This window comes from Erpetoichthys calabaricus, chromosome 4, assembly GCF_900747795.2.
Source record: "Erpetoichthys calabaricus chromosome 4, fErpCal1.3, whole genome shotgun sequence".
In the NCBI taxonomy this organism is placed as follows: domain Eukaryota; kingdom Metazoa; phylum Chordata; class Cladistia; order Polypteriformes; family Polypteridae; genus Erpetoichthys; species Erpetoichthys calabaricus.
Window position 1 is genome coordinate 136,151,649 of NC_041397.2, and position 25,652 is coordinate 136,177,300.

General features: G+C 38.6%; 1 protein-coding gene across 3 annotated transcripts in view; it reads left to right on the top strand.

Annotated features, from left to right (window-relative positions):
• cdkl5 (cyclin-dependent kinase-like 5) overlaps positions 1-25,652 on the top strand; it is a 520,592-nt gene that overhangs the window by 482,242 nt on the left and 12,698 nt on the right. For 2 of the 3 annotated variants that reach the window (XM_028799820.2, XM_051927101.1), the window contains 5 exons: positions 4,056-4,163; positions 4,757-4,862; positions 6,260-6,383; positions 9,661-9,766; positions 12,680-12,802. In XM_028799820.2, coding sequence (XP_028655653.2) covers positions 4,056-4,163; positions 4,757-4,862; positions 6,260-6,383; positions 9,661-9,766; positions 12,680-12,802 — 567 coding nt within the window. The remainder of the gene's footprint in view (positions 1-4,055; positions 4,164-4,756; positions 4,863-6,259; positions 6,384-9,660; positions 9,767-12,679; positions 12,803-25,652) is intronic. The other variant, XM_028799821.2, reaches the window with a different exon arrangement.

Sequence of the window (25,652 nt, forward strand, 5' to 3'; positions counted from 1 at the left end):
TCCTTTCCACAAGCCCACAAAATTGCCTTCAGTTCTATCTACTATCACCTACTAGGAAATCCTCTCTTCTCTTTTAAATTTATGATGATTCCTCAGGTCACACATTGCATCCTGGATGACTTTAGAATTTTTGCATTGCTTGATAGACACTTAGGATTAGCCCTCTTCTTCTGTTAGTTGGCAGTCAGCAGTATGGGCACAGACATTTCTTGCACCACTGTACCCTGGTTATGTACTTACATGAGTGCTTTCCTCTAGCATAGTAAAGTTGTTCCTTGTATTTCTAGAATCCTAATACTGACACTGAGCCATGTCTCTTAGTCTTTCTTAGAACAGGAAACCCATACTAACAGTTTTGGAAACAACTCATGGATCGATTATGCCGTGATGGTGTGTACACAGAAATGCAAAAGGATTATTCTCACATTTTTTAGTTTTCTGTTTCAAATTTTGTGATATGTAAAACCGTAACACCAGCCTGTTTTTCCTTGCATGTTACAGAAATGTAAAAAAATCAAATGCCAGTGCCACATAGGCCCTCCAGCGAGGGTTGCAGCCCACAAATGTTCAGTTTCACACATTTTATTAAGATGGTTTAACCCCAGCATACAGACTCAAGAACCTTACACGTACTTGTTCCTGTTGTAAAACATTACTGATTTCATCTTCATTCTTCTGACAGATTAACTTTGTTGTTCTCTCTTCATTTGCTTGTTTGGTTTATTGACTGCCACATAAAGTCAAAACATGGAAGACATTAATGAGGAGATGGCGTGTTTAAGCAAGTCATTACTTTTTTTTTTTTTAATCTAACTCCCTGGAAATACAATATTTGTCATAAAAGACTGATGTTACTTATTAACATTGATAAGTAAATAAAAGCTATCCAGGATTATCTGTTTTATTTCAATCAGCATATAAGAACATCAGAAATTTGACAAACGAGAGGAGCCCATTCAGTACATCAAGCTAGATAATCCATTCCAATATCGCATCCAGATTTTTCTTAAAGGTTCTCATGTTTTCTGCCCTTACTACATGCCTTGGTAGTTTGTCATAGATTCTGACAGCTCTTTAGCTAAAGGAGTGCTTCCTGCCTTCAGTCCTAAATCTTCTTCCTCTTAATTTCTGTTGGTGTCCTCAAGTATGTAATTCGCTGTTAACTTGTTGATGTTATTACTGCCTTTGACGATTTTGAAGACCTGCATTAGGTTCCCACGCAGTCTCCTCTACTTGAGATCAAACAGGTTTCATTCTCTCACAGTAGTGATTATTGTCAAGTCTTTGGGCTGTTCTTGGTTGCTCTCCTCTGCTTAGAGTCAAGTGCTGCTGCGTCTTTCTTGTAGCGTGGCGGTCAGAACTACACACAGTACTCCAGATGTGGTCTTGCATGGCTTATATAGTCTGAGCATAAAGTCCATTGATTTATATTATGATCTCACTAGTGCATTATATACAGTGATCAATGTCTCTTGATTTACATTCAACAATGTTTATGGTACATTTTATCTGCCCTTTTAATTGCTTCTGCACATTGCTTAGACCAGGGGTGGGCAATGTCAGTCCTGGAGAGCTGCAGTGGCTGCAGGTTTTCATTCCAACCCAATTGCTTAATTATAAACCAATCCTTGACAATCACAGACCTTATTTGGCTTGTTAGTCTGCAATGCAAGGTTCTTATATTGTAGATTTTTTCCTTTCCAAAGATGTCATCCAAGTGATTTGAAGCCTTAAACAGATCATTTTCAGTCTGTCACATTTTTCTATTAAGTGCTTTATTAAATCAAGCAGTGCACGATGAACACACACAGATGTAAATGGAAACAAGTTAGATGGAGAACTGCTGGCTGCTTTGTCATTGTTAATAAGGAGCCATTAAAACAACGAATGCAGCTTTTTAAGATTGACATAAGCAATTAAAGTAGGGGACTCTTAACGAGCAAGCCCACTAAAATGAAGAATCAAAATGTCACTTAAGCAATAAGTGCTTCATCAGCAATAATTGTCTTCTCATTAAGAAACTGGGCTGGAACAAAAACCTGCAGTCACTGTGGCTCTCCAGGACCGACATTGCCCACCCCTGGCTTAGACAATGAAAATGTTGTATCAATATAAACACCTCAATTGTTCTAAAAGGTTGCTTCCTATAGGACATTGTCTCCCATCTTGTATGTGCAATTGACATTCTTTTTGCCCATGTGTAGCACTTTGAACTTTTCTGCATTAAACTGCATTATCCAAGTGTTCACCCAGTTCTGTCCAAGCTTTACTGAATTGTTTTTGTTGCCGCCTCAGTCTCAGTCATTTGTCCAGTTTCAGCAGCATCTGCAAATTTCACAAGTTTACTAACCAAATGTCATTAATATAAATTAGAAAAAGTAATGGACTCCTGAGGGACTCTACTGATGACCTCACTCCACATAGAGCATTCACCTCTTATCTGTACTCTCTGCCTCCTGCCGGTTAACCAATTTAAGATCCAAATTTGCAGGTTACCTCTGATGTCTACAGCTTCTAGGGGGTAATAAATTTACACTGCTCCATTTTAAAACTGGCTGTATTAGTCAGCTGGAGATTATTGTATCTGTTTGGTCTAAGCAACAACTCATTTGTAATAATAATACTTACATGCTCTGTGTCTGTGTCATGTATGTACTTTATAAATGCTCAAGTAGATCAACATTAATAAACAGAACAGTAGCTGAAATTCACAAAAGTCAAGAAGGAATGTGGCACATGAACAGCCATTTAGGAGTGAGAATGTAAGTATGGATGCAATTGATATCATTGATAAATATTTTGGAACCTGAAATAGAAGGTCGCTGCTGTAGCTAGCATACTGCCTTGGAGATCCGGAAGCCTGGATTCTGATTTCAGCATAGAAACATTCTGGTTGAGTGGGCACATTCCCTCGGGTCTAAATGATATTTCTGTCTGGGGGCCTCCCAAATTGAACAGAAGTGCATATTGTGTTAGTTGGCCCCTCTAAACTTGCCTGGAGTGGATGCACGTGAGTGAGCTGCATGGTGGATTGGTGTCCCATGTAGGACAGACCCCTGTCTTGTTCTCATTGCTATTCTGACTGTCTCCAACTGCATTCATCTCTGTATTGCAGTAATCATGCTAAAAATACAGGCATTTGAATTAGAATACAGATTTGTGTGTGTGTGATAGATAGATGCATCCAGAAAAATATTATCGGTATTTAGTCTTGTATTTTTGTCAGTTTAGATGTTTTATTTTGTTTTTGTTCTTTATTTCACCTTATACGATTTCTTGTATTAGGAATTCGTTAGTTTTGCATACCTCTTGGGGTCAGAGCGCAGGGTCAGCCATTGTACAGAGCCCCTGGAGCAATTAGAGGTTAAGGGTCTTGCTCAAGGGCCCAGCAGAGTAGGATCTCTTTTGGCAGTGACGGGAATTCGAACCAGCAACCTTCTGGATACCAGCACAGATCCTTAGCCTTAGAGCCACCACTCCGCCCCAAAGATAGATTATCTTATTCTAGAAGTAATATCTTACTGGATTTGGTATAATGTGGTTTATTTTTGAAGGCTGCCACTTGTACTTAGACTAAGCTGAAAAAGAGGGCCCTGCAGTTGCAGTTTCTGTTCAAACTTAACAACATTTTCATAGTTTTTGGAATTCTTCTATTGGAATTGACAAGGGAACAAAATGTCCATGTATTTAGAATTTAAAAAGAAAAAAGGTGTGAATGAATGTCCTCATGTATGCCAAAATCAACACTTTTATTAAATTTGTTAAGGAATGAGCAACAATGTTGTATTTCAGACCTTCACGTCTAATCTAAGATTTAAGGTGTGCCTCTAAGAAACTAATAACTATAAAGTAATGAGTTGGAGTGAAACTTGACCAAAAAAAATCTTTCAGAGGAGACTGCTGGTTTTAGGGTTGTTGTCTGTTTCCCTTTTTAAATGAAACTCTTTAGTTGTTTAACAGCACATTAATTCTTTTGCAACTGAAATTTTAAACACCATTCTTCTTTTTTTCTTAAAAAAATGTAAGTGTTGCTACAACGTATGTTCTGCCAACAGAGTGACCAGTCTCAAACCGAAGTGAACCATTCACGACCACCCATTAAGGATTCTACCAGGGATAACACAGCGTCATTCCATTCACAACGGCAAAAATCAGACGTGCCGGTATGTATTATGTGATAAAACTGCTACTGCTGTTCTTTTCAGTTTTTTTCTAGCCGTCTCTCTGCTTGTAAATAACTTAAGATAATAGATCCATAAAAGTCTGTCTTAATCAACAATACAAAATGCAAATCTTTATCCCACAGTATTTTCAATTTGTATCTAGTTTAGGCTTCCTCCATCACATATTGGAACACTTCATAATCTAGGAGTGCTTAAGCAACTAATTTGTACCACTTTTGTGTTTGCCATGGGCATTTATCTAGACAGACATGACTGATACATATTAATTTGCAATAATACTGCAAAGGTAAGATTAATTGCTGCATTTCTTGGAGGAGAGTGAGTTGACATGTAATATGTTTATTTGTGGGTTTAATTTAGCAGTCATTTGGGAAACAGAAGTATACGCTTGATGTCATATTACAAGTGTAATTGTACCAGGATAATTGTTCTGCTCCTACAAGAAGATTGTGAAAGAAACCTGTTTTCTGAATGTGTGTATGCAGAGAGCATTTGAATATATAGAGACGCTTTGCTATGTCAGATGTCTTATAATACTGAGCTATAGGTTATCATGATTCATTTCATTTTAGGTCGGAGTTTATCATGAATCCCACCCTGACGATGGAGCATCATCAAAGGAAAACAGAATAATATATACTGACTCTATCCCAAGAAGGGTTGGAAGTTTTTATAGAGGTATTTTGAAAAAACTATACATATGCTTTTTATGTATCTTATAAATACATTTCAGTGATTGGCCACTTCAGAGCTTGAATATAACTTATTGAACACCCCTTATATTATCTAATAGCAGAGTAACAAGAATATGTAGTAAACTACAAAAAATTAGTTATTTTTTTAATTTAGAAAAGTGTTTTTGTACGAGAAAATAAATATTTAAGTTAAACTAAGCCATAGTGCTCTGGTCTGTCATACAGAGATCATATTTTAATTACTCATATGGCTTATTAGATCCCATTTGAGGGCAAAGGTCATCAGAACTATTAAATAATAATAAATGTAAAGAGAACAAATATTAAAAAATCTACTTGAGAACATATTGTTGACAAATGGAGGAGGAGACTATTCAATCCATCAAGCTTGTTTGTCTATGTAATAGCTAAGACATCTCATCTAGATACTTCTTAAAGTTTGTCAAGGTTTCTGCTTCAACAGCATGTCTTCCTAGTTTGTTCCATATTCCCACAACTCTTTGCATAATGAAGTGCTTTATCGCTTCAGTACTAAATAAATTTCTCTTTCATTTCCACTGGTATCCCCGAGTACGTGATTCACCATCTAGTTGCAAGAATTCAGATAGATCTATTGTAGCATAGCCTTTGTGAATTTTAAATGCCTGGATTAGGTCCCCACGCAGTCTCCTCTGCTTGAAACTAAACAGGCGTAATTCTCAGAGTCTGTCAGAGTACAACATGTCCTTAAGTTCCAGGATGCACTTGGTTGCTCTCCTCTGCACAACTTCAAGTGCTGCTATGTCTTTCCTGCGGCTTGTTGAGCAGAACTGCACACAGTACTCCAGATGTGGTCTCATTAGCGCATTATATAGTCTGAGCATAACAGCCCTCAGTAGTTTTAATGATATAACCTAACATTTTCTTTGCCTTTTTAATTGCTTCTGCACATTACTTAGATGAGAGTGTTGAGCAATCCGCTTTGATTGTTCATTAAATAAAATCAGACATAGAATATATGAATTTTTGTAACTCTTGTGATTCCACAATGACCCTCACCCGCACAGAAAGAATAGAAAATGTTTGTGAGTTGCTACCAGTTTTGCACTAAATAGAAAGTACACCTTCTGTACTGTATGGATAGGTTACTTCCTGGCCTTTCAAAAATGTTTACATCAAATAAATATGTGCTTAATTTTATCATCTTTTTAGAATTCACTGTTTATTCTTTTTCATTGTTTTCTGATTGTTGCAAATGTTAAGAACTTTGTGTAAAAATAAAACAAATGTGCCTTTTTAGTTTATAACAAAGTAACAACTTGCATTTCAGAAGAACATTAAGACATTTTTCATTTTGAAAACTGGCATATTAAAAAATGATTGCTGTTTCTCTAACCCTAGTTCCATCACCCCGACCAGAAGCAACATTCCATGACAGCTCAGTACAAAGCCGTGTGTCTGCTGTTCCAGGAGATACTAATTCAATGTCAAACCACTCAAAGAGACAATCTTCTTTTGATCCTTGGTAAGCTGATTTATTGCTTCAGGAATATCAACAATTATCAGCATTTCTTGCAGTCACTGATGCCAATTTTTTTTTGCAGTGGAGAACATCAAAATTTTAATAAAAAAGAGATGACCGTTAAATATTCTAATACCAGATATGAATATGTATATTCTGGAAACAACTACCATGGGGACACATGCAGCACTGGTCCGTTAATCATGTCCTGATGGAAGAATTCCTCCTTTTTAAAATCAACAGCATCATTAGAAAACATCCATCCATCCATCCATTTTCCAACCCACTGAATCCGAACATAGGGTCACGGGGGTCTGCTGGAGCCAATCCCAGCCAACACAGGGCACAAGGCAGGGAACCAATCCCGGGCAGGGTGCCAACCCACCGCAGGACACACACAAACACACCCATGCACCAAGCACACACTAGGGCCAATTTAGAATCGCCAATCCACCTAACCTGCATATCTTTGGACTGTGGGAGGAAACCGGAGCGCCCGGAGGAAACCCACGCAGACACGGGGAGAACATGCAAACTCCACGCAGGGTGGACCTGGGAAGCGAACCCGGGTCTCCTAACTGCGAGGCAGCAGCGCCACCACTGCGCCACCGTGCCGCCCCATTAGAAAACAAATCAAATCAAATTAATTTATTTTCTATTTAAGACTCAGACCCTTTAAATCAGGGATGAGCCACGTCGGTCCCGGAGGGCCGCAGTGGAGTCGGTTTTTTTGTTCCAACCTAATTGCTCCATGAGAAATCATTCATTGCTGAGCACTTATTGCTCAAGTCACATTTTTATGCTACATTTTAGTTGCCTTGCTTGTTAAGATTTTGAACCCTTTATTGCTTATTTTAGTCTTAAAAGGTTGTGTTCATTGTTTTAACTGCTGCTTATTAGTATTAAGATGCAAATGACAAAGGAATCAGCAGTTCTATATCTTACTTGTCTCTATTTCCACTCGTGTGTATTCATCATTCACTATTTCGTTCAATTAAGCACTCAGAAGGAAAGTGAAAAGAAAGTGAAGAACTGAAAATTACTCATCCATTTTAGGCTTCAAATCACTTGGATGATACATGTATCATTAGAAAGGAAAAAAGAATATGATTTAAGAATGAACTGATACGGTAGACTTAAAAAAAACTAACAAACCATGAAATTAAATAAAATCGGTTATTTGTGAGGATTGGCTTCTAATTAAGCAGCTGGGTGGGGACAAAAACCTTCAGCCACTGTGGCTCTTCAGGATCGGAGTTGTCCACCCCAGTATATATATATATATATATATATATATATATATATATATATATATATATATATGAACCCTTGACTTACGAACTCAATTCGTTCGCGAGGGCTGGTTGTAACTCAAGTTGGTTGTAAGTCAAGACTATTTTTCCCATAAGAAATAATGGAAATACCCATACTGCGTTCCGAACCTCCCACAGCAACACTTACTTAACCTTTTCATAATAAAAAAGGGTTGTATAATGTGCATAATTTACCAAAACACCAATAATTTTTCTAATGTACTAACCAAAAAGTTATAAAAAGTGCCTAGCCTACCAGAAACAACAATTTCAAACTGTACTCACCATTTAAGTTGACATCTTTGGGCTGCAGGAAGGGAGGAGGAGGAGAATGAAATGGAAGGTGGTTATTGTTTGGAAGGAGCCTCCTTATACAAATCTTTTCTTTGTAAAATTGTCGAGATGGTGGATTTCGACATGCTGTACATATTAGCGAGATAGGTCACACGAACACCACTCTCATATTTCCGCACAATTTCCTTCTTCGTTTCGATTGTGATCACTTTCTTTACCTTCGTTACCTTCTCTTCCTTCCTTAGCAATTATCGAAAAAAATTATATAAATCACTGCACTGACCAAAATTATGTCCACAAACACATGTATCTGGGCTCCAACTGACGCTTACAAACGCTCTCGGCTGTTTGTTTACAATCGCGCAAGCGGATACACATGACAACATTCCGATCGTAATGCAAGATGTTGGTCGTAAATCGAAACAAAAATTTTGGTCGTAAATCAAGTTGTTCGCATGTCAGGCCAGTCGTATATCAAGGGTCGACTGTATATATATCATGAAGAGGGGGGCTGAATGCACCCCTAGAAGACGCGGTCACTCCTCTGAAACCCCCTCTTAAACGGTGATACAATGGGAAACAAATACAGTTTATTACCTCCTCTTTGCTTGATTAGTTGCTGCTGCTTCTGTGCCACGTGATCTGCTTCTCGCACGGCGCTTTGAACATTTAAAAGCCTGTACAGCAGTTGTCCTTTTGTCTTATTGCCTTGTCTCTCTTCTCCCCCAGACATCCTCTGCTTTATTCTTTATGCTTTATTATGGTCCAAGCGTGAAATTTCTTACAGTTTTTTAGACCCATTTGTATGTCTGTCCACTTTTCACGAGAGAACTATTTAACGGATTTAGATCGGGTTTTTTTCTATAATTTGCTTGAACATTCCATTGATTTTGTGACTTTCTCATTGCACCAGGTATCATAGTTCGCTTGCGGTACCAAATTATTAGCGCAAATCTGAGAGAGACTGATCGGGCTGCAGGGTTGGGGAGCTGGGGATGGGCCCTCCTTACTCCCACGTCTGCCTTGGGGCATAACCTTAACTCTGCTTACTTAGCGAATGAGAGAACTGCTTAACGGATTTAGACCTTTTTTTTTTCTATAATTTGCTTGAACATTCTGGTTGATTTTTCGCTTGCAGGAGCGATATATTCGTGCTAATCCAAGACAGAGGCTCGGGCCGGGCCCTCCTCACTGTCCTGTTTCACAAATATGCGGGCGAAGCCGCGGTGGATGGCTAGTTAAAAGATAAAATTAGGCTTCTGGTGGCCACAGGTGCACTGCAACACCTACAGCTTGACATGTTTAACAAATGAGAGCAATGGCAGACTGAAGGTACTGCTTCTGTCCAAGACTTTTTAGATAGATAGATAGATAGATAGATAGATAGATAGATAGATAGATAGATAGATAGATAGATAGATAGATAGATAGATAGATAGATAGATAGATAGATAGATAGATAGATAGATAGATAGATAGATAGATAGATAGATAGATAGATAGATAGATAGATAGAGATAAGGAGTATCTGATCATAGATAGATAGATACGTACATATGAAATTACTATAGACAGATAGTACATCACTATAAACATATTTGTTACTGAGCTTTTGGAGTTAGCCTAACTTGATCTTGTGATGTTCTACTTAATATGTCCATGTTTATTTTCAGGAAAAACTCAGAGAATGTAAGTGTCAGCCCTCCAGAGCCATTAAAAGAGAAAGAAAAACAGGGATTCTTCAGAGCAATAAAAAAGAAAAAGAAGAAGTCTCAAACGGTATTCTTACAGTTTATATTAAATTAAGTTTTATAAAATAATTATGTTTATTCTTGCATTCTAAGTAAGAGGCTTGTCCTGACCAAAATATTTTATATGTTTGTATGTTCTCTGGGCATTTAAATTTAAGGTATACATGCAAATTATCAGAATTCCTAATTTTAAAAAAATCAACTTGGATGGATATGAATGTTATCTTTAAACATTACCTGAAGTTCCATAAATCTAAACAGTTTGACTGTACCAAAACTTTATAATTGGTTCTTATGGGTGATTCATGAAAATGTTCGATTTAAAAAATGTACTGGAATCAACCAGTGCCCCCCATCTGTTTAAGTATTTTGTAAGTTTAAGTAGTTTAAAGTTTAAGTAGTCTCCTCCTCCAAACAGCTAGTTACATGGCTACAAGTCAATATATCTAAAACATGTAGACACTGAGTTCAACAGTAGTTGTTGTTACAAGAGGCAAGACTTATGAATAGGGGAGATGCAACAGCCCTTTTGAGAGAAAGAGCAAGAACCCAATAGGTTAGTAGAGCAAAGTATGAATGCTTTTGGTATGGGAGAAAAATGTTATGAAGTGAAGCTTAGAGGCCTTAAGTGATAGAGAAACTGGGATGCCTGGGCCACTGGACAGGATGTGTTGAGAGTGCATATGAGAATGTAGCTGCAGTAATTGAAGGGCAGACTGAACTTCACATTGGTATACTCAGCAATGGTTGAAAAACTAAAGACGGTCTGCTAAAACACGCACTGCCAGTAGCTACACCACAGGAATTAGTACAGTGGATCCAGGCTGTTACTTTAAAACAAGTTTATAAAGAACTCAGGGAGACAGGGGTAAACTTGTTTTGGGTAAATTTCACACAAATATTAGAAACTTCTTCTTCACACTGAGAATGGTATCACACTGAGAATGGTAGATACATGAAATAAGTTACCAAGTAGTACGATAGAGAGTAAGTCTTTAGGGACGTTCAAAACTCGACTTGATGTTAATATGGAGAAATTAGATGAATAGTACTGACAAAGTTTGTTAAGCACAGTGGCCTGTTCTCATCAAAATTTTGCTTTTGTTCCAAAACCCCCGATGCTGATTAAAACTTGAGAGGGTCAAGGATTAAGGGAGAGCCGGCCAAATACAATAAATAACACAAAGCAGACATCTGAGCGTAGTGAAGTGTCAAATTGTAAAATGTGTCTAAAGACCTGTGCAGATGATGCTTGAACCAAACAGAAGGTAGAGACTGGGGTATCTGTCAGTTTAAATGACTGAGACAGAATGGTGGTCTTCCTTAAACAGTTAATGTAAATGCTGTCATGGTCTTAATTGTATGTTCCATTACAAGTTGCTTTACAAAGGAAACAAGATTGCAATAGCCTGCCAAACTGAAACCTAAGAATAAAATACATAAAGAAACAAAGAAATAACCATAATGACAGCACAGCATTAGGACAAATGACACAGTGTCACCAATAAAGACTAGTAGCAAGTGGATACAGGAACATGGATTCGAAGTTACTAAGTAAAGCTAAAGAGGAGGCAGTAAAGCACAATGTGACCAAACAGTTCATGTAGGAAGTTGTGAGATACATCTTCTAGATGTGCTGGGACACTTCATCAGTGATGTGACCTGGGGTCATCACTGGTGTGTCAGGCTTTCCAACCACACAACCCATCAGCAACTCACCACAGATCTGCCCTCTTCATTGACAGGAAACTAATGGCTCCCTCCGCAGAGTCAATAGACGATCAGATGGCCTTCTTCTTCGCCTCCCCTGTGATCCCCAGCAGCATTAGGGCCTTGCACAGTGAGCATGCCCACAAATCATTGCCACCCCACCTAAATGGCCTTGCACTGTGTTAGCCAGCTTTGCCTCTGACTTCTGAGAATATTTACAAGTAGTCTGAAAAGAATGATTATTAAATATAAGGAAATAATTGACAGGGTATGTGTTAGATTATATAATTGTTACTTGGTGTCAAAGTGTCACAGGTTGGATCATGAGGTTTGAAGCATGAATGTTAGGTGAAAGGTCGCTATCCTACGATTCACAAATTGTGTGTGTGTGTTTTATTTTGCTTATTTTATTTTGTGTATGTTATTCTATGGACTGCATAACATTTAAATCCCCTGCAGGAATTGGACTCAGTGATATTAAGGGTCAAAGTGCCGTCCTATACATACTATTTGGTCGGTGGGTAAGTTAAGGTGACGCAAACAATAAATAATAGGTGACATAAATAATAATAAAAGAATTTTCATTTCAAGTGACCAGCTATGAAGAAGCAAGAAAAATCTCAGTGTCTGTGACTGTCAAGAGCCTGTTGGTCCTCAGTGTTTATTTATGTCTTCTTGCAAATTGTAAAGATGCCGCTTTATCCTCACAGTGTACAGATGGTGATGTTTGTCTTGTCACATGTTCAACTCTCTCTGGGTGGTCCTGCCTTGTAAAAGTAATGGAAGACTGAATTTGAATTTGCATCAAAGCAAAAATGAACCTGCAAACAAAACACAGTGACTAAAGGCTCCATGAGACTGATGTCACTTTGTAGTGGCATTTTGGGCAAGCTGAACTACTTAATGTATTACAGTGATCAAATCATTTATTTAGATGATCTAGTCAGAATGTTTTTATATTGTATCACTGCAAATGTAAGCAATACTTTAGCCAAGCATCTAATGCACATATTTGTACTCAGTACGTAACATTTATAAAACTCAGTGCTATTGTACTTTCAAAAGGATCCATTATGTTTTGTCTCAGTGACCATTGATGTAATACCATTGTATTCTGCATTCATGTTGTTTTGATGTTGTTTTACCATATGTCTGCTTTTTCAGTAATGAAAAACCTTTGTTAAGATCTGTTTTTGTATGCCACTAGTGTGTTTTGCATCTTATATTGCAGACGGAAAGCAGCGATGGAAAGAATCCAAGCATCAAGAAATGCCTATTTCCTCTTTTTAATTCAAAGAATAATATAAAGCATAGCTCCTCTTTGAAAGCTCTACCTGTAGTCACTTCACCCATGGTATTTCATTTCAATACTGAACCCTAACACTCTCCATTACTACTCTGTTTTGACTGATAATGCATGCTAACAGTTTTATTACTTTGACACAAGCATAATTAGTTGCTTTGAACAGCCACGACCAGTTCCATAAAACATGTCGCCTGCTACTCTTGGAGTAGGTCTTCAGGTACAGCTGATAAATCTGTTTGTTTTAATCTTGTCAACTATGACTGATATTGATGCCACAATTTTTTAAAGTAAGACAACATACAATGCTTTGAAAAAGTCTTCAACCATTGTTTCCACAGCTATTTCAGCAAGTAGTCTTTTTGGATAAGTCCTAATAAATTTTGCTCAAGATTTGCTCTGCCTGGTTATTTAGGAGTGGCAGTGGACAGCAATTCTGAGTTTTTGCCACAAATCTTCGATGGGGTTAAGGTCATTACTCTGCCACAACCACTCAAGGACATCAGTTTTCTTCATTTTAAGCTACTCATTGTGTTTTTGGTCATTGTCCTGTTGAAAGACAAACTTCCTACTCGGTTTAAGCTTTCTTCCTAAGGGGAGTAGGTTTCCTTCCAGGATCTGTGTGTATTGTACAGCATTGTACACACTGTCAGTACCTGCTGCTGAAAAACATACCCACAATACAATGCTGCCACCAACACATTTTACAGATGGAATGGCAGTACTTGACCAATGTGTAGAGTTAGAAGTATCACACACATACCACTTAGTTCCACATCTTTGGAAATTCTTTACAGGTGATGTCATTTTGATTTCTATTTTGCCACTCTTCCATAAAGGCTCTTTTGGCACAGTGCCTTGGAAGATGTTAAGCCAGTCGCAGTCACTGACTTTTGTCACTCGGTCAGAATAAGAATTGTTGTCACTGTAAAATCTCTCACAAATGCCATTCTTGTTCAATGACTAAGTTTAGAGGGGTGGCCTGACCCAGGCAGTGTATCTGTAGCTGCATATTTGTCCACATCTGTATGATGGAGTACACTGAGCTCCGAGGTATGTTCAGTGCCCTACCCAGATCAATGCTTCTCTTTAAGTGTGTACCCCTGACTTGGTTTGAATGCTCTTCCATACTTTTGGACCTCAGCTAGAGAAGGGCATTTCTCATCATAAACTGAGAACAGGTGATCCACCCATTTGCTACAGAGATGGAGGCCATCAACAAATTGGGCGAGATGGTAAAGTAATACACTGCACCTGAGCTAATAAACCTTACGTTCACAAAGAGATGTGTACTCGTTCTGACTGTTGTCATTTTAACAGATTTTGAGTTCATTTCTTTGAATTTGGAATGATGTACACTGTCTTGGAGATCAGCTAGAAATTCTTACTTTAATAAGCTAAGTTTAGAATCTGAGATACTAAAATGTGAAAATAGTTTTGGGAGCTGAATGCTGTTTCAAGGGATTGTATATTTAATGTAAGTATGGCTTTTCCTGGTTTGCTGTAGATAGTCGGTGTCCTAATGCATTCCCTAAATATATGTTTTATATAATTTCTTGATGCTTTTAATATCTCAAATTCTTGAGTAAACGTTTAGAAACTATTACGTCAAGGAGATCTTTGGAATCTGAATCTTAAAAACAACACAATGAAGCTGACAGAGACATAGACAAGACATTTACCATAGAGGGAAACAATTTCTTTAGCTTATGCAGAGAAACTGATATGTCGGCCACATAGCCAGTATTTATTTAATATATCGCTTTTCACTACAAGCACCAACTGTACTAAGCCAGCAAGATGACAGGTTAGCTCGCCACATCAGAACGTAGGCAAGTGGTAGTAATAAAGATGATGAAATACTGCAGTGCATCAGAGGTTCAAATGAATATGACGTGACATAATCTAACCCTTTTAAACCTGCTTAATCCAATTCAGGAGCCCAGAAGCGCTGGGCACAAATCAGGAAACTGGACGGGATGCCAGTCCATCGCAGGACCAACACACATACCAACATTACACTCTTGGCAGTTTGAAACCAAGTAACCAATTAAACTGACCTGCACATCTTTGGAGATGTTCATGGAAAGGCAGAGTATCTGGAGGGAAACCTACAAAGACACAGGGTGAGCCTGCAGAATCCACATTGTTAACAACCCAAGATGCCGGGTCTATGAAGCATTCAAATAAACAATAATAATACAGTATTTCTAGTTACGTGAATAATGGCAAAAGAAAAATATTACTGACTGCCTTAGCCATGTTGAAGTAGTGCTGCTGACATTAAACTCTTTCAGTTTATGCATAGAAAACAAAGGAAAAAAAACACCAGGTCACAGCACAGTGAGAGATAAAGAAGGGCATCTCAAGTTTAAACACATTTTAAATATAGTCTGCCTTGACTGTTTTTAAAATAGTAAAGCCATTATTTGATTTGGAGATAAACAGACAGGAATAAGTAAGACAAAAAACCTCAGGCTGTCACTTTGTCCTCTTGTTCCCATTCAGAGAGTGTCCCTAACTGGATCTGAGGCTTTATTTTTCTGCTTGCAGTCTATGGCTTGATGTCTGACTTGAATGCCGCTTTGAATGCCCCATCGTAATTGATCTTGGTGTTCTTCTTATTTAAAGACATATTTTAGTTACAGCATTTTTTTATTTTATTGAGACCTTATTATGGCAATCTTCAAGATTAAAGACAACTAACAATCAAATCCAATAAATCTTAAGTACTTAAACCTGGTGAAAATCTCTTGATTTTCTCTGTTTGCATTCCTGGAAGTGGTACAAAATGCTTAATATAAAGCAACACTACATTTTGTCTCCTGGGGGTACGTAAGGAGCACAAATATTGTGGAGCTGGTTGTCAGATGGCCCAGTGTTCACATCCAGATGCTTTTGAACCAAAGTTTCAACCGCTACATGTGTATTTTGCACTTTGAGATTTACTGCTAATGTAAAGTGCCACTATAAATAAAATGCATTATTTTTATTATTATTTCCACTTTCACTGTTCTACCAACCAGTTTCCATCCAGCCATCCATCTGCCTTCTATACCAACTGAATTTGGCAGGAGCCAAACCTGGACAGGATGCCAGTCTTTAGAAGTGATTCTCTTGCAGACACCAACACTCACTGATTTACCTAGCTATTTAGGAAATGACGAGCGCTGTGCCATTGCGTCCTCCAACACATAGGGCACCTTATTCTAACCAATATGTAATCTTTTAAGCAATAATCTGATTTAAAGTTTAAGACCTTCCATATTTATTCTTGAAATGTGTTGGCTATCAGTTCAATTAGGATATATTTGTAGTTCTAGTTTTTCAGAATTCGTATATTTTACAAATGATGTTTTGCTATTATGTACAGAATCACGACCTAAATGGTTTAATACTAATTGACTGCAGGCTGCATTTGTATTTTTTCTCATACGTTCACATTTAGGATTTAGCTTTTAAAATAAACTCAATATATAAATGGTGTGAGTTGATGGATTTCTTAAAGATTAATAAAATGTTAGGCCATGTTAATAATATGTCATGGGGTGTTATAGTCTAACACCATTGTGACCGTCTTTGGAGGACTTTGAAGTCCAACCACAATAAAAAGTGACCCAGTAACTCTTAAAGCTTTCCAGAAAGGGGAAATCCTATGTGTCCCCAGACAAAAGGACAGTCCTGCTCTGACCAGCTAAGAGAATTAAATTACTTTAGTTTTGAGCAAAGTCGGGATCTAAACCCTGTGTTCAGATTCTCAAATTTATAATGAAATTGATCCAGCAAAATCCCTGCAATTAAAAAGTGAATTACATACTCGGGGACCATATTGGAGAATAAGCAGAGCATATTTTAAAATTTTACTGATTTTTAAGATTGGATTTTTCAATGAGTGAGTTAAAGTTAGTCAGGCATACAAGGCTACATCTCAATTTAGATCAAATACCCCTCGTCTTCTGCTGTATGTTTGTGTGTGTGTGTGTTTGTCGGTTGTTGAAAAAAAATGTGGAATCTGAAAGGAACTACAGAATGATGTACTTAAAGTGAAAACCAATAAAATTGAAATTAAAATAAAAGTCTGGTGTATAAACTACACTATGCTTTGAGGGGCAGGCTTGGCACTACTTTCTGCCGTCAGTCCTCAATGCAGCCCCATGGGAGGTCTGTGAGTTTCACTGCATACCTCCACTTGTAGCAGCTAAATCTGGCAGGGTTCAGTCTTCTGTTGATGAGAAGGATCATAAGAGGCAGTAAGATGTATTGCTTGTGCTGTATTTAGGTCAACCAGTTTCACAGCTTTAGAGGTGAGAAAAGTGTTTCTGGAATCCTGCAGTATGGCCTAGCTTTTATTACTGCAACATGTGTTATAAATAAGTGTAACTAACTTTAAAGTAACTTCACATGCCATTTTAAGCAAATCTCATTACGTTCTGAGCCACTGTGGTGTAGCGGGTCCACAGCTCACGTCAAAAAGCCCACTTTTTAAATAAATAATCGCCGCCTTGGCGGCCTAGAAAGGGGGCGTGGTAATGTAGCGGATCGGTTCCCCCAGGAATTCGTGATGCGGGCGATCCTCGCCTAAGTGCACAGGTGAGGAGTCGTCCGCATCCGTAATTGATGCCAGGAGCTGCTAATTGCCACATCTGATCCACGTCCCCATGATAAATAGAAGCGCGAGGCGGCTAGAGAAAAAGAAGGAGAAAAGAAAGAAATGGATGTTGCAGGAGAAGAAGGCGGCAGGAAGCAGGGAGAGGAAAGCCGGTGCAAGACAGAGAGAAGAATGAGCGAGCGCAGGCTCACGGTCAGCTGAGCAGTGAACCTGGGTGTTTGGTGGGCACCTCGGGAGCAGTCGATTGTGGTCGCTCCCGCTGAGCATTTTGTGAAGAGCGGGAGTGACCGGAAAGAGGATGGCTCACCACGTAAGGCCAAGAAGGCAGCAGGAGTCGGGATGTGACTTGGATGAGACTTGGGATGTGAAAGCCCCAGCGTGAGTGCCCTGGTCGCTGGGGAGCCCAAGTCACGGTCTGGTTAAGTCTACCGGAGCCAGGGATCGGCGAGGCGAACAGACCAGCAGGACAATGTAGAGAGAAGGTCAGCTGCAGGTAGGATGGCTCCCCTGGTGCATAGCCTGGATGGGAGAAGAAGGGGAGTCACCAGTAGAAAGGCACCGGGCTTTGTGTTAAAGGACAGCTTTCAGCCATTGTTTTAACCTCGGGTTTTAAAAGATTTGTTTTCTATTGGATTTTAACCTCCACGATTTCACCTTGTTTTTATTGGATCACTTATTTGAAGGTTTTGATTCACTGCGCTATTTATTTAAACACTGTTTTGTTTTGTTGATTTTTAAATAAAAGCACTTTTGCGCTTTTTGCACCATCACCTTGCTTAGTTGTGCCTCACTGTCTAGTTCATCGGTGACATTACCAACGGTGTTGGGTTCAAGGGCTCACAGAAGGAAGATGGGAGCATGGAGCGGAACCCACAGCCACCTCTGTGCCATGAGTGGTTATATTATCGTATAACAGGAGGACACCACAAGTATGTCAGAAAAGTAAACATTTATAACTGTATGGTTTCTTATCCTGAATTTTCTCCATTGCCTTAGAAGTTAACAGTGTTGTTTTATGACCTTCTTCAGTATAATTTCAGTATCGCTGGCCAAGTGCTTGCCATCTGTAACCCAAAAAATTTGAGGCGGTTAACATTTTTCACTATTGCTCTGATGCTGCTGACAAAAATATGACTCCTGCTGTGTCTCCTAAAGTGTGCAATGAGTTCTTTTTTTCGTGATGTAAAGAGGTCGTTGGATTAGTTCTGTCAGATTTACTGTGTATCACATAATTTTTGTTTACAGTCTCTAAGTTGTTGTTGATCCATCAGCAAATCTGATGATGTGATTGCAACCAAGTCTGGCCACACAGTCATAACACTTATATTGCATGTATAAATTAAGTTAGGATTTAATTAATTAACAGTTTTTATAAATGTAGAATTTATATTTCCCAGAGCATTACATCTCATACAATCAAAGCTTATTATCTTTACTCCAATCAAAAATCAAAACTCCACAAAGTAAAACACTGCACTGTGGTTAGGAAGTCCAGCAATGGTGCATCATGTAAACTGCGCTATTTCACATTTGGCTTTTCCATAATATCAAAAGGTACAATAAGTAAAGTGTCTTTGGAAAGTGCTTTCTTAACTTGCATGAAGTAAATTGTATTGTAATTGGCAAAACCTGTGGTTATCAATGATGTTCATTCCTGAACAACACTTTAATTACAGCGCTTCAAGTTCATCAGACTCAAAGGTGTGCGGTACATGCCGCCTAGAATTCTGTGGGTTGTGTTTTTGGGTTCAAGAACGTTGAAGACTTTTATGCCATAGTAAATCTATATATTTAGAACACTTTCAGTTTATATGTCTTGCCACGTAATTCTTCATTACTTAAATTAACTTTCTAATAAGGCAATATATTGTGTAGATATAAATATATGTATATATATAGAGAGAGAGAGAGAAAGATATAGATATACAAGTAAAATTCTGTTACAGCGAACTGCCAGGGACCTAAAAAATATTTAGTTGTAATGAAAATTTTGTTGTTATGAGATTCTGTATCTGTCACTATAGTGCTTTCTTTAACTTGCGTCCAGGCATTTGCAATCATTTCAATAGCTTCTTTCTCGTTAATTTTAATCTTCTCCTGTCTACAGGTTATGATGACGAGAATTTTTCTCAGCATTTCCTTGCGATAATACACTTTCAGGGTGTGAATGATGCCCAAACCCAATGGCTGAAGCCCTGCTGTGCAATTGAGTGGGAGGAATTCAACGCAAATATAATCTAAATGCGGAAGCATGTTGTGGGCAGCACAGTTATCAAACAGAAGCCGAATCATCCTCTTCTTCTTCTTCATATTGTGAGGTTTCTGAACTCTTTTGGGATCCCCACCCCCACTGGGAATGTCACGTTGAAGTGCGTCCCGAAGCACGATTGCCGCTTCTGTGTAAGATTGTTTGTCTGTTGCCAGGGCAGGGCAACAGCAGGCTCACAGCGCTGCAGTGAAACGCCACAGAAGCGAATGCTAAAAGATCATGGTCACACTATAAGTTCCTGTCTTACCACAAAACACGAGGCTGAGTCTCAGTACTTTAGCAAAACCAGCTTTATTCAGCTTGAAAAAGGAACAGCACGGTTATTTATTGTAGCGTGATCTGCCACTATCTAATAAACAGACACAGCAGTCAGGCAGGGTTGTGTCCAGGTTAGTGGCTAAGTAATACTGTTCCCTGCATTTACAATGTTCCTTGCATCACCCATTGAGATCCTTTCTGTTTGCTTCGGTGAGGAGCCACAGCAGAGTTGTGAGCCTGCTGTTGCCCCAGCAATGGATAGATAGTCTTCCACAGATACGGTGGTCGCACTTCGGGACGCTCTTCGGTGTGTTTTCCAGTTGGGAGAGGTCCCAAGAGAGTTTAGAAACCTCACATTTTCTTGAATGAGTGCCGCATTAATAGGATGTTTGTTGAACAAGCATCACTGAACCACATAAAAACTGCTTTTTCTGCATCTTCAAATGCAGCAGTTCACATACATTTGCAACCTGAGATTTTTCTTGTTTTTTTGCTCGGTCTTTCAAGAAAGTTGACAGTGTCTATGGCGAAATTCCGAATTCACTGGCAACGTCTTTTTTCTTTTTGCCGCAATCGAGAGCTGCAAAAATTTTAAGTTTTTTTTTTTCTAATATGAACTGTTATCGTTTTTTTGTGTCTGCCATTTCTATAGGAGGGTGACAATGAGTTAAATTCCAGTGGATGTTTTTCAAATGTTGACGAGCAACAAGCAAAAGGTATCACTGAAAACCACAGAAAACAAAAACAGCAAAAAAAAACAGTACGAAGAAAGTTTGAAGAAAGAAACTTTTTTTTACAGTGTTTCTGTTTGGGGATCATTGTGCAAATGTGTAAAACTGAGCTGCAACCACAGAACTAACTGCTCTGTGGATAATTCATTCCAGCATTTCAAGGTCACTTCGTTGTAATGAAAGTATCTGCTGAATGTACTTCGCAGTAACAAGATTTCTATAGACTCGTGTCATATGGGGAAACTGCTGGCAACATAAAAATACTTTCGTTGTAAAGATATTCGTTGTAACAGAATTTTACCTGTATATCCATCCATCCATTTTCCAACCCGCTGAATCCTAACTACAGGGTCACGGGGGTCTGCTGGAGCCAATCCCAGCCAACACAGGGCACAAGGCAGGAACCAATCCTGGGCAGGGTGCCAATCCACCGCAGTTTACCTGTATATATATATATATATATATATTCACGGCATTTGAAGTCTGTGTCACAATCTGATAGTGTGGGTGGTTACCTACCAGGTAACGCTTTGTGGTTGGCCAGCAATCTGCTAACATCCGCCACGGTGCCCTCAGTTTGTGAAGAGCAGATCATAGAATGGTTGCAATAGTTTACTGTCAAATAAATGCAAAGAGCATTTATTTGACAGTAAACTATTGCAACCATATATATATATATATATATAAAAAAAGAAAGATATATATGGATATATAGATATAGACAGATAGATATATGCATATGTACATATATACACACCCTTACAAATAAAAGTGCCAAAGCAATTCTTCAGAGTGATTCCATAGGGGAACCATTTTTCATTCCCCAAAGATCCATTCAAATGAAGGTTCAAGAAAGAATCTTTATTTGTTTAGAGTCATAATAAGTTCCATAAATAACCATGGCGGAATGTTAACAGACTTGTGAAACACCAATGGGTTCATAATTTCAAAAGGATCCCTACTGCATGCATTAACCCAGACTAAGTTCAGGTTTTTGTACCTGTTAGTATCGTACTAGGTAGCCGATAACCCATTACAGATTTTTGGCTTTGTCCACATATATGGAACCTTTTGAAAGCCCCAAAAAACAATTTCATATGCAAGGAATCCTCCCTTGAATGAAAGGGTTCCTTTCCAAACAATGGCTCTATAAGGAATCAGATAACCCAGTAAAGAGTTACTTCAGAACCATTATTTTTAGAGTGTATATACATATTGTAGATTGTTATAGAAGATCTGCTGTGCATTGGTTTGGAAAAATCGCATGTAACATATTAGCTGTTACTCTGTATCTTTCAGAATCAGAATATCTTTATTGTCATTAGTACTAGGCTGTTGTACCGTGTTAGCCATTATGAATGTAGTGAAAACTCAAGCAAAATGACACCTTTTATTGGCTAACTAAAAAGATCACAATATGCAAGCTTTCGAGGCAACTCAGGCCCCTTCTTCAGGCAAGATGTAACACAGAAACTGGAGTTCCCTGTGTTTATATACACACTAGGACAAGAAACAACATTGGTAAATCTTTAAGTGAGAAATTTTAAATGTAAAAAATTAATAGACCTCTTCAGGCTAAGATTCATTTAACAAGAGAGAAGAACAATGTATGGTCAAGATCTTTGGATAAGATAACTGTCCAACAAAGTTTTTTGAAGATTCTGATGAGTTTTTCAATACAATGTGGATCTGTAGTCAGGTTGTCTGTGTCAGTCTGAGAGATGCAAACAATCCTCATACCTGGCCATAAAACTCTTATTTCTATTCAGACCATGTTGTAATGTATTAAATTTTAGCATGAGTTTAACTTCTCATTCTTTTCTCTCTTGCTGTGTTCTGAAGTTGCCCATAAGTCCCTCTCACAGTGTCCATGGCTGTTGAAGTGGGCCGCTACAGGAACATCAGTGTTGCCACATTTAATGTGGAACCTGTGTAAATTCATTCTCTTGCGGAGTGTTTGTCCAGTTTCTCCCACACAGAGTGCAGTGTCAGGACATTTCATGCAGAGAATTAGGTAGACCACATTAGATAATCTGCAGGAAAATGATCCCTTTATGTGATGTTCTAGTCGGCAGTGTGGTATAATTACATGGTCTGTATTACAAATGCGAGCACACGTTTGATATCTTTTCTGTAGGCAGGGAGATGTGCCATTTTCTGATGGTTCACTTAGGGAGCTTCGGACAATTAGTTGCTGCAGGTTTGGTGGTTGTCTGTATGCCAGGAGGGGAGGTTCAGGAAATACATTTTTCAGTGTTTGGTCATTGTTTAGTATTGGCTGAAGTTCTTTTATAATTTTTTGAAGTGCTTCAAGATGTGGGTTGTAGGTGACAACAAGGGGGATGCGGTTCTTGTTGTCTTTGTTTTTATATTCCAGAAGGTTGTCTCTGGGTATGGCAGTAGCTCTTCTTATTTGGGTGTCTGTTGTTTTGGGGGTATAACCTTATCTGATGAAATCTTGTCTGAGCTCCTGCAATTGTTTATCCTGGTCTGTCGGGTCTGAGCAAATACGATTGTATCGTATTGCTTAGCTGAAAATAATGGAGCGTCTTACGTATATGTTTGGGGTGGAAGCTATCACTTCTTAGGTAGGTCTGTTGGTTTGTGAAAAACAGAAGTTACAAGGGTGTTGTCTTTCAGTTGAATGGTGGTGTCAAGGAAGCTGACTGCTGTTTTGGAGTAATTCAGCTTCAGCTTTATGTTGGGGTGAAAAGAATTCATTATGAAAATGGAGGAGGTCCTTCTCACTGGCAGTCCAGATTATGAAGATGTCTTCTATGTAACAGAGATACAACATTGGTTTTAAGTGAGGTGCAAACCGACATCCCATTGCAGTCCCCATTTGTTGCAAGTAGAAATCTTGTCCGGAAGAGAATAAATTATGTGTCAGAGTGAATTTTATCATTTCTATTACTGACCCTGTGGGTAAGTCATGTTGTCTGAGGTATGTTTCACATGCCAATATGCCATCATCATGGGGGATGTTTGTGTAAAGTGCCTCAACATCCATTGTGACCAGTAAGGTTCCCTCAGGTAAGGGGCCTATAGCAGACAGTTTTTTTAAGAAGTCAGTGGTGTCCTGGATGTAGCTGGTTGTATTACGGGCGAGGGGTTTAAGGATGTGCTCCACCCAACCTGAAACATTTTCTGTAAGGGAGCCAATTCCTGAGATTATAGGCCTTCCTGGGTTCCCTTCTTTGTGGATTTTAGGAAGCATGGAGAAGTAACCTATTTTGGGGTTCTCAGGAATTAAACTGTTTACATCAGTCTTTCTCAAAGTGGGCAATAACGCCCCCTTGTGGGCGCTGGAGGCCTACAGGGGGGCGTTAAAGGGCCCAGAGAAAATTGGGGGGTGTTGAAGTGGTTTTGGGGGACGATGGCTGATTTGTGTTTTTTTTCTAATATTTTAAAATTGTAAACTAAAATCAAAACCTACCTACTATACTACATCGATTATTTTGTTCTTATTCCTGTCCTGTTTGATTGTATAAATATAAATAATTTATCATGGCTTTCGTAGGTAGCCCATGAGTAATCAAGTTTTAACAAGTTTTTATTAAACAACGCGATTTGTGCAATCCTGTATCAAGCGGCCGGATCATCGATACTTGTTCTAACTGATTCCGGTCGTTTTTATCGAAAAATTAATCTTAGCCCTAGCCTTAACCCCTAAACCAATTTTTTATTTATACTAAAATTTCGACATTTTTTAATTCGATATTTTTTATTTTCTATATTTTTTATTTTCGATAAAAATGACGGTTACCATTCTAACTTGCTCAGTACGAATTCCGTCGAATAAGGTAAACGAGTTTGTGCATGTTTGTCTTATTCCTGTCGGAGCGTGCTGTATTTTAATCTATAATAATAAAAGGCAAAGCCCTCACTGACTGACTGACTGACTGACTCACTCACTCACTGACTGACTGACTCACTCATCACTAATTCTCCAACTTCCCGTGTAGGTGGAAGGCTGAAATTTGGCAGGCTCATTCCTTACAGCTTACTTACAAAAGTTAGGCAGGTTTCATTTCGAAATTCAAAGCGTAATGGTCATAACTGGAACATATTTTTTGTCCATACACTGTAATGGAGGAGGCGGAGTCACGTATCGCGTCATCACGCCTCCTACGTAATCACGTGAACTAAAAAGAAGGAAGAGATTTACAGCGCGAGTCACACGCGGGAACGAAGGTAAATGACGTTAATTTTTGACTGTCTTTTAATACTGTGTAAGCATACATATTAACACATGTGCAATTAAACGTGTGCATTTACGGGGTGATTTCTCAGGCTTAAAAGCTCACCTTTTATCAAACGCAGGAACAAAGGTAACTGACGTTGTTCACTGTCTTTTAATACTGTGTAACCATACATATTAACACATGTCCAATTAAACGTGTGCATTTACGGGGTGATTTCTCAGGCTTAAAAGCTCGCCTTTTACTAAAAAGGTAAATGCAAAACTATTTTCAATCAGTTTATTGAAACGCTCCCGTTAAGGATTGCAATAACATATTCGCGAGATAAAAGAACGAAGTAGGGGGAAATGGAGGAAGAGCCGCAAACAGCGAAGACCAAAAAATTAATTAAACAATTGAGAACGGAGCGAGTTAAGCATACAAGCATGTTCATAAGGGAAACAAAGCACGGTGTAAAACGTCCTTTTATCAAACGCGGGAAGAAAGGTAACTGACGTTGTTCACTGTCTTTTAATACTGTGTAACCATACATATTAACACATGTCCAATTAAACGTGTGCATTTACGGGGTGATTTCTCAGGCTTAAAAGCTCGCCTTTTACTAAAAAGGTAAATGCAAAACTATTTTCAATCAGTTTATTGAAACGCTCCCGTTAAGGATTGCAATAACATATTCGCGAGATAAAAGAACGAAGTAGGGGGAAATGGAGGAAGAGCCGCAAACAGCGAAGAGCAAAAAAATTAATTAAACAATTGAGAACGGAGCGAGTTAAGCATACAAGCATGTTCATAAGGGAAACAAAGCACGGTGTAAAACGTAAGTTTAAATTAA